Raw genomic sequence first — 15,825 nt, forward strand, 5'->3', positions numbered from 1 at the left:
TCAGCACTGGCTGTTCAGGGAAGAAAATCTGCACAGGACAACCTATGGGCTACTCTATTCATGGGGGAGAACGAATCATTTTTGCTTTATATTATTAACCAAAGGGTTTATATACCTTCTAACTTATTGATTCTTTGTCTTGTACTGTGATCTTATTTTCCATTCAGTTGCCATTTAGAGTGTTTAAACTTTTTGGAGCTCCTGGGCCATCCAGGCTTTCCCATTAGTGCGGTGGCAGTTCACAGCTGGTCTGAGGCTGGAGAGCCACTGTCATCTTGGAGGTGGAATGGGGCCCTGTGGATGGCCCAGGGTTGTACTTGGGTCCTAATGACAAGCAGATTGCACATTTGCATAACGATGTAAATGAGTGACCTGACCACAGCAGGAATGGCATGTCTTTCCCAGCCCTTCATTACCACTGTACAAGATTGGACATTAGCCATGAAGGTTAGAGAAGAGGTCACCTTCCCATGCTTTAACTAAGCCTTCAGAGAGAGACACTCTCTTGGGATTTGTTTCCTGCATAATATTGCCTGAGGTGCCATGCTAGGGGTGCGGGGGCCCAAGGCTCCCATGTGGAGTGGCAAACCCTGTGGTCCTCTCTCCTCCTTGGCACGGCTGCGATTACCTTCCTCTATGGCTCAACCAGATGCCTGGTGTCATCCACACCGTGCTGGCTGTGATGGGGTCACAGCAATGAAAGGCAGCAGTTTCTGCACAGCCACACAAGCCCTAAGTATTACGAGAGGCTCGGAAGGTAAGTGCATGCTTGTGTAACACTGTAGTATTTGATAAGCTCTGTCTCAGACTCCTGCACTTTGGGGACTTATTTTTTTAAGGCTTTTTTGGCTTTGCCAGTCTCTCATGATTCAGAAAAAAATGTCTCCAATTTATTTTATCATCTGCCTATTAAATCTGCCTGTAAAGAGGAGTAAAACTAGACCATGAACATCTATGGGAATTCATTTCTGTTAAATAATTTAAATCTGTACTTTCTCATGCCTGGATCAATCTTCATCTCACTGTCCCCTAGTGTTCGCCTCTTCACTGTTCGGGAGAGTGCTAGAAGCTGCATCACTGTGCAGTTCATTTTAAGACTAATTATCATCACGAAAACAGCATTTTACATTATGCATTTCTTCTGTTCAGCACATAGACCAATTTATTTTAGCTTCAGTTATTGTTAACCACATGTCTGTCAACATTATAAAAATGGCACTGGGTATAGCAAAACATAAGCTTGCCTTTAGAGTAGAGATGTGAGTTCATTGCTTAATTATACAGGGATTAAATTGTATGATGCAATGTTGCACAAATTTGTTTTTATTTTCCAAAGCTAATGTTAGTGTTTAGTACTTGTGTTTCTAACCAGAAACCGCAAACTTTCATTGCTGTGACACATTAGTCTCGGCTTCTGCCTGGATGGTTGCAGATGATACTCTGGGGCGAAGTTCCCTCTGAATGCTCTTGCTTGCTGAATAATAATGATGTTGCAACTCCTAGGAGCTCAATTTCCTTAAGCAAAGTGGGAAGGAAGGTAAGTAAGTAGAAAAAGACAGTATGGAAGAATCTAATCCATATTTTATACGCAGAGATCTTCCTACAAAAACCCTTGTAAATTATTTAAATTGTTACTGACTCTTCTGAAATGATCAAAATATATTGAAAATCTGAATCCTTCCTCGTGTTCATCTGTGCTGAGATCCCTAAGCATCCTTCTTCGTTTTGATGCCACGATACGATGTTACGTGCGAGCAGAAACGTCCCTGGAGAAGGCAGTGACGTGTCTAGGAGTGAGGGCCATGCTGCACCATCTGTACTTTCAGCAGCCCAACTTCCAGCACTGCGTGTCAAGTTAAACTCTGGAAAAACTCCACTGAGTTTATTAGAGAGACAATTAAAAGTAATACAATAAAGTGCCCATGGCCAAACAAAGCAGGGCACTTACTTGCCAGATCATTCCCTAGTACACGTTTAACATTGTGTTTAATGGTATGATGTAAAGTGTTACACAGTGCTGTGTCCTCAGGCTGTGGAGGCAGCCGGTGCAGACACAGCCAGGAGTGCCCGGCACCGGTGAGGGCTGCCTGTTTGATTAACATTTGGGATTATTGGCAGTTGCTTGGCTCGGTGTGAGGCGGACATCAGCTTGCTCTGAGTGTTCGGAAAACAGGGATGGTGGTTTTGTAGGTGGTTTAGAGGTTGGTGTGTAACAGAGAGAGTAACAAAAAGGTGCCTGGTGTAGTCTAAATAAGAAGAATCACAGGAAAGTCCATCCAGATGGGAAGGAAGAGGTAGTGGGGTTATTGCTGATGGAGCCAGAGAGGAGGGATTGCCTGAGAATGGGGGCTGGAGGTGAAGGAAAGGAGACTAGAGAAGTGAAAAAGCTGCTGCATTTCATTAATCTGTATAAAGTCTGGAAAATGCTTTATGTTGTTGGTAGAAAAGTAAATCTACTCACATTGGCCCTGGTAACATTTGGCAGCTGGTGCCTGATGTAAGGCTGAGGCTGGTGCTGAGCAGCCAGTGATGGCTCTGTGGCCACTGAGCTGCCACTGGTGATGTGGACTGGGAGGGATCCTGCTTTCCACACAGGTCTTCTGCCTTGTGGTTTACTTTAGCCTTTACTTTAACAGGGCTGAGGGTATGTGGGGTGGAGGGTCTAGGTAAAATGAAGAAAAATTCATGTAGTATATGTTAACTATGGCAAAAATATTTTGTATCTATAGATTTGGCATGCAATAATGAACCACAACGCCTCAGGAGATAGGCATTATTTTAATTGACTTGATAAAGTAAGTCAATTCATAGAGAAAACCTCCTTGGACAGTATAATTACAGATACTGGATTATAACTCAGGAACTTGCATGCTCAGGCTGGCAGGCAAATAACAAGAAAACTCATTAGCAGAAAGTGGAAGAGGAAGACATATGTTGTAGGAATTTCTCCACTTTCTAGTTCTTCATTTGTAAACTTCCCTTCAAGTTCAGTGACTTAATCTTATTAGATGTCATTGTCACTGCTTGTTATGAAACTCAACTGTTGATTTAGATTTTTCTAAAAAAGATCTTACTAAACTGAAAATTAAAACTAGTAAATGCAGAAACAAGCTATTAAAATGCTATGCATGGACTTCCGTGAGATTTGTCCACTTGTGCATTGTAGAACTGTGCACTTTCATTTGATTTGTACGTGCAGGAACCTGTAAGTGTTCATGGAGTGCAGAACTGCACGAGCAAGCAGTTGGTCTGGGTAGAAATTTGTGCTTATTTGCTATTTTCACATTTTTAAATGGCCATAAATTAACATTGACATAAATCAGGGTGTTCAGATTAGAGTTCTGAAGACTTACAGAAACTGCACTTCAGTATAAAAAAATGTTGATGTAATCAACTCAAAGTAAATATTCCTGAGCAGTTTGAATTACTGTTGCTCTGATGACTTGCATAATTTAACCAACCCACTGCTTAATCTAATGGAGAAGAAAACCACAGTGGCTCTAGCAGAAAGCCCAAGTTTTTGCCTCAAAACCTGCAGAAAAAGCAGTCTGTTTGTCTAGTTTTCACACCCAAAGCTCTTTGTCTCCAAACCTCGGCTGTTCTCCCATCTGCGTCTGGTTCTGCATCTGCACGATCGCATGATCAGGATGCGGGTTTCCAGGCGCTGGGTGTGTGACAGGGATATCCCCGTGTGCTGCACATCCCTGGTCTATGTACAGAGAAGCTGGGACATGCCCCGGTCCCTGAGCCCAGTTGTGGCTACAGGAGGTGCAGGTAGATTCTGTCCATGTACGGTGAGGGCTGAAGCCCACAGGTTTATGCACTGAAACCGTCAGACTTAAAACAGGAGGTGTCAGGCTCGGCACTGCTTTCCTGAATCACGGCCTTACCCGTGAGCAAATAACATATGTCTAAACCTGCTGTCAACTGCAATGAGCTAAAGCAGAAACTCAGTGCCAGCTGAAGGTAGTTATATTTTTGGCCAGTATATATGACCATGAAACAGAGCAAATAAAGGCTTTGGTTTATCCATACCTTTTATTTATTTCTGTAGTCTGTAGTAAGGGACCATTGCTTTAAAATCCTTAGACATTTGGACATATTTTACAAGACAGTACAGTTTCTGAATGTCACACATTGATCACAGTTTCATACTACTACATGCATATAAAGACACTGATTTTTATTTTTTTTTTCATAGTTTGTTTACGGAAACAATTGGAGAGGTCAATAAACTTCAACAAAGAATGACTAAATCAAAGTTACAAAAAATGTAAGACTCTCAGTACACTAGTATATGGCTAATGTTGCTGTAATCACCCCGAAGTGTCAGGGTATTGAAACATTACTTAAAAGGGGAGAAAACACCTGTTGATGCATTGCCGCTTGGGTCGATCCAATATAACCCAATGAAGAGATTGTACAAGATGTGCAGGATCTGATGGGCTGTTGGACAGAGGCATGAAGCACTGCCCTTCATTACAGACACGCTGAACTGGATTCCCCACTGCTTCCCCATTGCACAGGTTAAAAAAAATAACTGAAGTGCAAGGCAATGGAGAAACCTGTCATATTTTGCTCTTTCTCAAGCTCGGTCACAGTTGGCTTTAATTTCCACATACAAAATCAATTCAATCTACATGTACTAGCAAAGCCACAGGAAACGTACATTTTTCCAGTTTTAATTTGTTGTTAAATATCACATTTTTCTTTTAAAGGGAACACCACAGCTTGCTTATCTGGGACTTGCTTATCAAGGACTGTGGATGCTCACTGCTGCCCTTTGGAGAGGTCACTGGGAAGCCCTTGCCCGGGGCTCTTGGGCGGCTCTGCAGGCCCAGCAGCCATCCTGTGCTTTGGGAGAAGGAAGACCTGAGGCTGGTCCCCAGCCCTGTGAAATGCTGAGCAGCTGCCATGTGCAGCACAGCAATAAACTGCCCTGGCATCCTTACGTGGGCACGGAGTCATTAGTAAACAGCACTTCAGCAGTGCCTCAGTAAGTGTTTTCTCCCCATTCAGGAACTGTTTCACTGGCCTGATTAGAAAAGCAGAATTCTGCTGCAGTAAATTGGGGTGTATTTTTCAAATGCTAATCTAGTTGGAAAGTGAATTTGGTTGGTAGCTGTGGCTGGTCTTTCTGATTGCAATATCATGGCTTCAAAATAACATGGAGATGCCGCTCCCCCCAAACACACCAGTGGGGAATGGCTCAATGCAAAAGCAATTTTCTGCACCCACCACCAAAAACCCAGAAAGAATGAGGAAAAAAAAATGTTCTCTGTCTTTGCCACAAGCCAGCAAAGCTGATATAAATAAAATGAATCCCAGTGCCTGGATGAGCCAACATGTGGCTAGTGGTACTTAGAGGCAGCGAAACACAACAGGAAGAAGAGGCATAATGGGCAGAGCTCCTAAATGAAATACAGAGAGTAAAGAATAACAGATGAATCCTAAAATGATCTTAAATGTAGATTACCAGAGGTTGTGACACAATCAAAGGTAACCGATGGCCCATCTGCCGGTAGTATCCTCCCAGCATCAGCAAGTCCATGGACTGGGGGCTCAGAATGTGGAACTGTGTGGTTGAGTTTGTGGTCCTGCTGTGGGGACAGTCACCTGTGAGTCTGGGATGCTGCTTGTGGCATCAAGCCCGCAAAGTGTGAGCTAACTTGAAGAGGTGCTCAGTCAAGATTGGGATGATGTCATTGTCATCCTCTTGCCTGAAGGTTTCCCTCCTTTCTCAGGCTTTCACTGGCCTGTCTGTTTCCCATTCCCTCACCCCACTGGTTTCCTCGTAGGTGTTGTAGTCAGACACCTCCATCCCTGAGGTCATACAGAGCTTTTAGTTTTTCATTAGCTTTTAGAGATATGGGTCCAAATTCTTTACTGGGCTAAATGGGGCACAGCTCCATTGACCTCAATGGGCTTTTACTTACAGCAGCAAAGAATTTGGCATTTCATGCAAATTTGGCTCCCTCGCTTCCACTAGGCTCTAGCCTGGGTGGGTCTTTGAACTGAGCCCAGCGTGACTATTAATTTTTGAAGGTAGTGTTGCTACAGCCTTGAAAAGACCCTTTAAAAAATGTCAAAGGTTAATCCTTGTTCAGTCCTACAGAATATCAGTAGTATTATTTCTAGTTAGAAAGAAAAATGAAGCTTTCTCTTCTAAGCCTGTAGACTGAAAAGTTCTTGTGCGATGAAGCCAGAATCAAGCAAAGCAAAATTCTGAGTAGTATTTACAGATATGAACACTTGTGGCACCCTACCATTGGTGTCAAAGGACACTTATTTGTGGCTTCGGTAATACCAGCAACAAAGGGGATACACACCCCGGATGCAGACTTTCAGTTTTCATAAGGTTCCTTTTGTCTGGCCAAGACAAAGTTTCAGTGCAAGAGCCTAAATCTCATCAGCAGAGGGTGTGAAACACATGCTGGAAAATAAACATTTCTTCTTTGAAGGGCTGGTTAGTATTTGGGTTGTTTCTGTCACGGTGTAGGAGGGCTACCTGCAGGGGCAAATTTAAGACTGGACTGACTAGAAGCTTTCTATGGTTTTGTTGACAATGCTCAAACAAACTTACTGATATGGAAGGTACCTTTTGAAGGGATTTATGTGATTGTTGATGATAGATATAGCAGGCTATTGCATTAATTGCTCTAATTTAATTTCCATTTTAATACCTTTGTGTGTAAATGGATCTTGCTGATACATAATCACATGCAGAACTGTGTCTGCTGGTATTCTGTTTATTTGGGTGGTAACTGGACTTTCTGAAACACATGTTTTCCCACATTAATTCTGTTTCAGGTTTATTGGCTAGTCTGGTGGGCATATAAGAAAATCACACAAGCAAACAAAAGGAAACAAGACCAAAACTCCAATTTTGGAAAAAACATGGCCACTGACCAGACTGCTGGGCAGATTCAAAAGGAAATATTTGTGCAGAGCTACAGAGCTGGTCCAAAGCTCATTCTCATGCTAGACTTCAAGAGGCCATGAGATAGCTTCAGGATCCATATTTATCTCATGGACTTTTTATTCAATTTGTGTCATGGTACAGCTATAAAGGAGCAAGAAAGATCATTAAGTAAGCAGGTACATGGGTGGACTTTATCATAAACAAATCCAAATCCACTCCCTTTCTCTATATTTTTTCATTCCCCCCATAGTTTTTTCTCCTTTCCTGATGTTGTCTGGGACTGAAAACAGAAATTCCAAAACCCAGTGGGAAATGAGTCTTGACCCTTCTGGTTTAATGCAGGAAAAGCTCCCTCAAAGGTGGCAGCTTTGCCTGAGCATCGTCAGGTCACCGCCTTAAAGTAAGAACCTGAATTTTTATGTTTATCCAAACACCATCATAATTATTAGGACAGTCAGATTCAAATCACGTCTCTTGTTTATGCTCTCAGCTTAATCGATGTAAATCTGGGAAAACACTGATGTCCAGGCTGTAGCTAACACTGAGGCCAGTGTGTTTGCTCACATTTACACTGCCATAACTGAGAATCTGGCCCACTCTGTGTTTCTCAGAAGGAACATCTTAGTTTCCATAGCCAGCCCCCGGTTATTTTAACGTACCACAAACAGGAAAATATGAAAACATGACAACATAAGACAAACTCAGTGACCTTTCGCAGACGCACTTCCAGGAGGGATGTTGCAAGTCTTTTTCAGGACAAAAGAAAATAACGACAACAAAAAGGTTAGGGGGTCAGCTATGTAAATGAACACCAAGAAAGCATCTAATATATTATTCTGTAATACAAAAAGAAGAAATCTGACTTGATCGCCCTATTATAAATTTGCTAAAAATACAGATATATATTTATATTTTTATATATATATAATTTTTTTTTAAATCTGAACAGAAAAATAGACTACTCTGGAATGCATGAAAGTCACATGACTGTTCCATACATCAGATACTTATAAAGCCAACACAATGGCAAACAGAAGGTACAGAGGTAACTAGAACATCTGTACTTTATTAAAGAACTATTTAAAGCCATATTCTCCCCAAGTGGGTGATCCTAAAGCAACCTAAGGTAACACTTGTTCAGTCTGATTACTGTAAGCAGAAGTGACTGACCAGACATGAAGAAGTTGGAGCTAATTTGGAGTCGCTGGGGAAGCCCACCTCCCCCTCTTGCTCCTGACTGAGCTGCGTAGGAGGGCATCAGTGCCACATGGTCTCCATCACTTGGTTACTTTTTATTCAGTAATTCTACTATTTGCTTTAAAATGAGGTGTTAAAAACTATTGGAGATCATGTTATGTGGAGCTTACCGACAGAGAGAGAACTTGGCTTTAGAACCTTGCCTTTGCGATGAGTTTTAAATACCCTTGTTATTTACTATAAACTGTACCAGTCATAATTCTGTCAAGACATAAATATACAATAGGTACAAATATTAACAATACATTACAATTTTACAGAAGAGAATACTGTTTTCCTTAGAAATGTGTATCTTATTAGCTGCAAGGGAAGAAAAGGCTACAGTTTATCACAGCCATAGTTGCCAAAGAAACCGACCACCTCAGATGTGTTTCTGCGTGACTTGCACAGACAGATATTCCCCGGCATTTGACACACAGCATGTTCAGGAAAGGAATGTGCGTTCTGCGGGTTTTCTTTTCCTCTTTTTTTTTTTTTTTTTTCCTTCTTCTACCTTTATTGACTCTTGAACTTTTCAGAAAAATGTGGATTTCACAGGAGACTCTTTTGCTTCTTTTTTTTTTTTTTTTTTTTTCCCCATAAGTGTGCTTAGGTGAAGTTTCTAAGAAAAGGCACTGAGAAATCTACTGCAATGTGACTGCTGTTTTCCTCTGTTCAAGGCTAAAACTCAAAGGATCTTTGCCTCCTGCTTAAGAAAGCTGCACCCATTCCTTCCGCGCATATATATATATATATTCTCTCTCTATAAATATTTATATATGTATGTATTAAAAATGATGTTGATGGCGTAAGATACAAGCAAGCACAGACATCACACACACATAGTCCTTTCAGATATGATGTCTTCTGCAGCAGCAGGTGAAACTCTGTCAGCTTGCTTGATACATGATGCACAGTAAATTTGCAGACCTGAATGCCAAATATCAGTGATTGAACTTCACGCTTTAGCTCAATGCAAGACATATTGCATATTTTCCCCAACTGTTACGAGCTTTGAGAAACATGTATCAAACAAACTATAAAATGAAATTGTCTTTCTTGTGTCTATAGGATTTGGTGAGCATTACGTTTTCAAAGCACTGCCTTTCCTTTTGTAATGAGTACAGATTTAGTCTACCATAGCTTTATGTTAGAGTAGATTTCCCAGTGCTTACATTATATATATGTGTATTATGCACACACACACATATATAGATACATACTTCATATTCAGACTTTATTTCATTAAAATAAATTAAACATATTTCCTTTTTAACTGGGCACAAAATGAGAGCTACATCTTCATACACAAATAAGAAAGAAATGCTCTTCAAGCATATTATATGCTTAATTTTAAATTATTTGCTTTCTATAAGAAATCTATAGGACTTTGGCTATTCAGACTTAAAAGGTAGATTTTTAATGATACTTTTGAATTTGGCTTTCAAAAGTGACTCAATAAAATGCTACTTTAAAGGTAGGACTAAATAGATGACATAAGGTGTGTGTCGTGAGTGATCACACAAGGCAGACAGAGGGCCTTTGGTTACAAGGAGAGTTGCACCAGTTGATTATCAGTTAAAAAATGACAGAATTGTTGATCTATACATTTTTGTCAGTGCCATCTATAAACCAAATACATCAATTTGGATGAGAGTGTGGTAAATACTACACTATATGGCTATATTTAAATACGTTCACTTTAGTGATATGTAAAATATGACTTTTTTTCCACATGAAAGCATCAGCTCTAAAAATATTTAACTTGGAAATCACTATTACTTACTTTATCAAAAAAATTTTCCCTGATTTTTCTTCTTTTTACATTTGTGCTGATGGCAGACATGAATGTTCACTGAAACATAGAGATTATGTTAAGACTGTTCTCTTTAAGATTTCTCGTTGCCGCTCTGTGGCCTCGGAAAGCCACAGAATAAATCGGTATTTAAAGCTTATCTGCTGGAAAGTCACTTTACTTTTTTGTGATGACTCAATCTTAACTAGTATCTCAGCAATACATCGGTTCCTCTAAGTACACTTGTATTTACTATGGCCAAATCCTAAAGTCCTTCACCAGGCAGAGCCCACTCAGAGGAACGGCGGTTTTGTCTGAGTGAAGGCAGAGTAAAAGCCGACGAACCTCAGGAATTGGCCCTGCGTAAATACTCTGCAGAGTATCATTTGCACGCGTAGGTGCCTTGGACTTATTTTGTGTACCTCCCGCATCACTCTTGGCATGGCTCGAGGTCTCTGTCGCTGCCGGCGGGCTAATTCGTGAGGTGGTGGCTCAGGTCTTACTCGTGCCTTCCCCAGGGTCTTGCCTTGCTGGGACGCAAGGGCGACTTCTGAGCGGGTACCTCGGGCTGCGTCCCACCGCCCGGGGATGGGGTCGGCTGAGCAGAGCAGAGTTAACTCCAACACATGTACAGTTTTGTGCCAAGGAGAGACCTAACAAAGCTATCATTGTAACCCATAATAGTTCCTAAAACATATATGTGCTTATTGCTTTTGTCCGTACATGCTGCATTCACTATTACGGATTACAGACAGAAGTACTGTACAGCTTGGACGGACAGACATTTACATTCAGGACTAACCAACAGCTTTTTTTTTTTTTTTTTTACAATAGGAAGGAACAAAACGCAGCGGACTCAAGCGGCTCGGGGTCTTCTTCCCGCCTGTGCACCTCCGCTCCCGCGTCCCATGTCTCAGCACGTCCCTGGACCTGCTGCATGCAGATTGTTACATGCCCCCGCAGGTACTCAGAAATAGGCCAGGAAACGCTCATTGACAGAGTTATTTACAATTGAGTTTTACAGTAGAAACAGAGAACAACATAAGAGATTACCATCACAGTTATCACAGGACAGGTTGTGACTTGCTACAGGCGTGTAACAAATCACGGTCACGACAGGAGGCACAAATTAAAATAGTGCTTGGTTAAAGTGCTTGATTGTTACACTCTGCTATCCTACTCCAGCATCGCAACAACAACAACAACAAAAAGTCAACGTAAAGTGCTTTTCCCCCCCAAGATTAAAAACCAAAGACAAATTATTTCCTACACAATGTGACGTAACTTTATTGAAACAATAATATTTTAAAAACCTAGGCTGGTGGCTGCTAGTTCTGTTCATTTAAAATGGTCAGATCTTTTTTTTTCTTTTTTTTTTTTTTTTTTTCTCGTTTCGCTTAAAAATGACTGGATGTTATTAAAACATCAGGCCTGATTCTCCTGTCTCTCGCAGCCGCTTCACACCGCAACTCTGCAGGAGCCGCTCCTGCCCGACCTCCTTGCGAGAGAGAGCACAGCCAGGCCTGGGGCGGGTCGCTAACGAATCCCTCTTTTTGCATATTTATGTAACGCTTGCATATCTTTCGCTGCGCCGCTCAGGCGCAAAAAGCTTCACACCGACTGGTTCCTCTCCTACGCCGGGGGCGAGACTTTGGCTGACGCCTGGAGTCGGCGTGCGGGCGGGAAGGGGAGGCCCGGGGAGCCGTCCCGGTACCCCCGGCACCTACCGCAGGGGCCAGCCGCAGCATCAGCGCCGCGCTCGGCCGTCCCCGCGGGGCAGGGCAGCGAGCAGCTCCCTTCTGCGGAAGGGTAGGGCGAGAGCTGAGCTCTCCTTCCAGCCCTACGCTCCCCGGTACCGGGAAGGGGGTCTGGCTGCGATGCCTCCGGAGAGTCCTGCTTCTGCATGGCTCCTTCACACCTTCCCAGCGTGGGCTGTGCGTCCCCTGAGGGCCACGCGCTGGCCCTGGGGCAGGTATCGATTTTTAGCAGAGGGTAAGTGCAAGTTTCACTATGTCCTAGGGGATGTTTGGAATTAGATACAAGTGGTGCAACTCACCCTGCTGATGTTTCAAAAGAAAACGTCAGGTCCTACAGGATATCGTATTGTTAAACACATACAGAGCATTTTAATAATTGGTTTCCCTAGACTGCTATTTGTTTTAAGTGTTTTTCACTTGGATTTTCCAATAATGCAAGTGTTCCCTGTTACCTTTAGACATAATATCCATCAGAGAAAGCTGTAGATGGGGAACAGCTGCCCTGAAGCAGTGAGCACTGTGTTTTTGATAGCTTTATACCAACCCCAGCAATTTATTCCAGAGTTCAAATCTGGCTGCCTTGGCATCCTTTATGGAACTAATGCAAATCAGATGTTAATATTTCCAAAAGGAGCTCTAGCGTTCAAGGGGAATGGATGGATATTTGGTCACATTGGCTTCACTGGACAACATGAAAGGAGATCAATGTGTGATCATGATTTGCAATCCTTATTTTTGACTGATGTGGGCAACGTCTTTAGAGTTGTTTCAGAGAAGGACATTTTCACAAACCCACACTGGACCTCCCCCAGACTTTTAGAAACAGGTGGCTTGTTTCAGCCAAGTTCATGCCATGCAGAAGCTCTTTTTTTTTTTATGTTGACTGTAAAGACATTCCTTTAAACTTTCAGTAAGTTGTCTTGGAGCCCATCTCAGATGCTTTGATCATGTGTGTTAGCATGTCCTCCACTGCCTGGTAATACATGGACTTCTGGGGAAATGTGATTTTCTAGTCTGACAGTCTCCTGATTGCCCTGGGTTCTTCCAGTGATACCTTCCATAGAGTAAATGCAGTTTTGCCCTATCAGCTTAGGGGATGTGGGTAAAGCAGCAGCTTCTAGATGGTTCTTCTCTGTTCTATAAATATTGTCCTTTTGCTTTAGATAGCCACTGTTTGTAACATTGTACTTAGGACTCACATTTCCGGGTGGACTTGAATCATAAAGCAGCTGACCTTCATCATCAGTGTCAGCATCTATATATTTGTGTATACCAGCATCATGGAAGTTGAAAGCTATGGCTGTCTGCGTCTCTGGTGACTTTGGGGGTGTTCTCGCACTTGCTGTTGTGTAGATCGAGGTTTCTGGGCTCATGAGAGATCTGTCAGAGAGTAAGGAAGTATCTGTGGCAGCAGCAACAGCTCCCCGGCTCTTGAGAGGGTCTGGATATATTCTCAGTACATTTGATGCTGGTACTAATGTGCTGGTGTCTTCTTCCATGAAGTTGACTTTCAGAGATCTTAGTTTTAAAGGGTTACTGGCCTTTATGGAGCTTTTGGGACTTTCTATGAAAAAAGCAGAATGGTGGCTGCCTTCGGAGCTTGGGTTCATTTCCACAAATCTGGCACTACTCCCCTCTGGCCTGCTCTGCTCCTGAATCACGTTAATGCCACCTTTGCAGGGAAGGGTAGCGAGGGGGCTGTGGGAAAACCTCCCGGAGTCAGGGAACTCTGCAGCGCAGCTTATGAAGCTGTCAATGCTGGACATACTCCTCATGTCAATGATCCCATCTGTGCGAGTTGTCAGCAAGGGTACCATAGGGCCGGGAAGCGTTTCCATTTCTAGCTCTTCCTTTTGCTTTCCAGGTTGACTCGATTCTTTAGTGTTAAGGTTTGGCTGGGACTGTGTCTTTGCCATTTTGTTATACATGTCCTCTAGCTGTTGGACATTCAGGTGCTGGGGACTTGAAGACGACCTGGCTTTTTCTGGAGATCCTTGTTCCTTAGTTTCAAAAGATTTACTAGAGCTAGTTTCAGAGAGCGTTCTCTTGGTCCATTTCCATTTGCTGGGAGATAAATGATTGTCCTGAACTTTATCCTTTTTGGCTATGCTTTCTCCATTCTTTTCAACCACAATGTCCATGAGTTCTATACTACGGGCAAATGCATCCTTCATGTTCATGGAAACAATACTGCCATTCCTTTTTGCTCTTTCAAGAGCTTCCCTGCGCTTAATGGCTTTCTCCTGCCTCTTCTGCTCTTTGTAGAACTCAGAGAAGTTATTGACAATAATTGGGATGGGAAGAGCAATCACCAGCACTCCAGCAATGCAGCACAGTCCTCCTACTATTTTACCTAAAAGTGTTTTGGGGTAGATGTCTCCGTAGCCTACTGTTGTCATGGTGATTGTTGCCCACCAGAAAGAAGCTGGGATGCTCTTGAATTTTGTATCATCCTCATCCTTTTCTGCAAAAAACACTAAACTGGAAAAGATCATAATACCCATGGCCAAAAATAAGATGAGTAATCCAAGCTCATTGTAACTCCTTCTCAGTGTAAACCCCAAGGACTGTAAACCCGTTGAGTGCCGGGCAAGCTTTAGAATCCGGAGTATCCTCATAATCCGAAATATTTGGACAACTCGTCGTACGTTTTGGAACTGAAGTACACTTTTATTGGATTCTGTGAGGAAGATAGTGACATAGTACGGTAATATAGCTAGCAAGTCAATAGCATTCAGTGGACCTTTGAAAAACTTCCATTTCTTAGGCGAGGATAGGAACCGCAAGAGGTATTCCATTGTAAACCATGCAATGCACACCGCTTCCACGTGGGCAAGTTGGGGATTATCTGTGGTCTGCCCAAATTCATCCATGCCTTGTAGTTCAGGAAGTGTGTTAAGGGACAAGGCAATTGTAGATAGTACAATAAACATGATGGAAATGATTGCCAAAATCTGGAAAGGAAAGAGAAAACAGTGAGTTTATCTCAGAATATATTATGCTATCATTGCCATTAACACATGGCTGTATTTCCACTTACACATTTTAAGAATATTTTTGCTTTTAGTACACAGAAGTCAGATAAACAATGCATCCTGAGGTGATTTTATTTTGGAAGCTGCTTTAGTTATGTCAGATGCATAAAGGAGATAAAACACCTACTTCAACTCTTGTGCCTTCATTTCTATGTAGTCAAGGAATGTGTACCAAGCAGCTAGGATGCCAGGAGGGCTGTGAAGCAGTTCACAGCAGAAGCTTTTGATTAACTACTAATTAGGTGCCCAGCAAAGCCCATCTGGACAACAGGCTCTGAAATCTAAGCAAGAAGGAATGCAGTTGCGAATGCAAGATTAGATCAGTGATCTCCTCCATTTAATGCACGGTTACATCTATAATTTGGGGTGCCTATGGCTAATTACAGAGATATGTGTACAATTCTACTATACATAAGCGTACAAGTAATGCACTTTTTTTTTTTATTGGCTCATCTCTAATTTGAAACTCGACTGTTGTAAAATACATGAAAACTTTACCAAGCTTTCTAAAACATTTTGAGCTCTGAGCTACTCTGCATGTGACTGACTGGCAGTCCTAGCTCCTTATCACAACCAGGGGAAAGAGCAAACTTGTCCAGGCAAAGCAAACTGCACAACAGTGAGATAGTCAAGGCAGGGCAGGCCCAACCACTGGAGAGCTCATCCATTATCAGAAACCAGCTTTGGGCTAAAGAGTGCAATGAGAGGAGAAGGGTCTGTGGTGAGCAGCCTCTCTAAAAACCCACACATATCTGATCAGATCCTGGGCCACCGACTCTGTGCAGAGCCTGGAAGCATGAAGTGCAAGATTAGTATATTTGCAGCTTTCAGATAGTGTAGTCAGGCTGTCCTTCCATACCTGTTTTATATAGACATTAATGTTATACTTTCCAGTTTTCCCTAATTACATCTTCTTTTAAAGCCATTTTAAGGAGGTTTTAGAGCTGACAGACAAGCTGAGGAGTGTTTTATTCTACTAGAGAATTCTTTCTCTAGTTTGTTAATTGGGTGGGATTATATCTAGTTTCTTAGGTTACTGCCAAAATACAGCAATGATTTCAAAACACACGTATATGTGAC

General features: G+C 42.3%; 1 protein-coding gene across 3 annotated transcripts in view; it reads right to left on the bottom strand.

Annotated features, from left to right (window-relative positions):
• Positions 1 to 4,019: 4,019 nt before the first annotated feature.
• KCNB1 (potassium voltage-gated channel subfamily B member 1) overlaps positions 4,020 to 15,825 on the bottom strand; it is a 134,491-nt gene continuing 122,685 nt past the window's right edge. For all 3 annotated transcript variants that reach the window (XM_032993644.2, XM_032993643.2, XM_042800828.1), the window contains exon 3: positions 4,020 to 14,664. In XM_032993644.2, the coding sequence (XP_032849535.1) occupies positions 12,643 to 14,664 (2,022 nt within the window). In that variant the 3' untranslated portion in view covers positions 4,020 to 12,642. The remainder of the gene's footprint in view (positions 14,665 to 15,825) is intronic.

Source organism: Tyto alba, unplaced genomic scaffold (assembly GCF_018691265.1).
Source record: "Tyto alba isolate M040663 unplaced genomic scaffold, T.alba_DEE_v4.0 Super-Scaffold_33, whole genome shotgun sequence".
Lineage (NCBI taxonomy): Eukaryota > Metazoa > Chordata > Aves > Strigiformes > Tytonidae > Tyto > Tyto alba.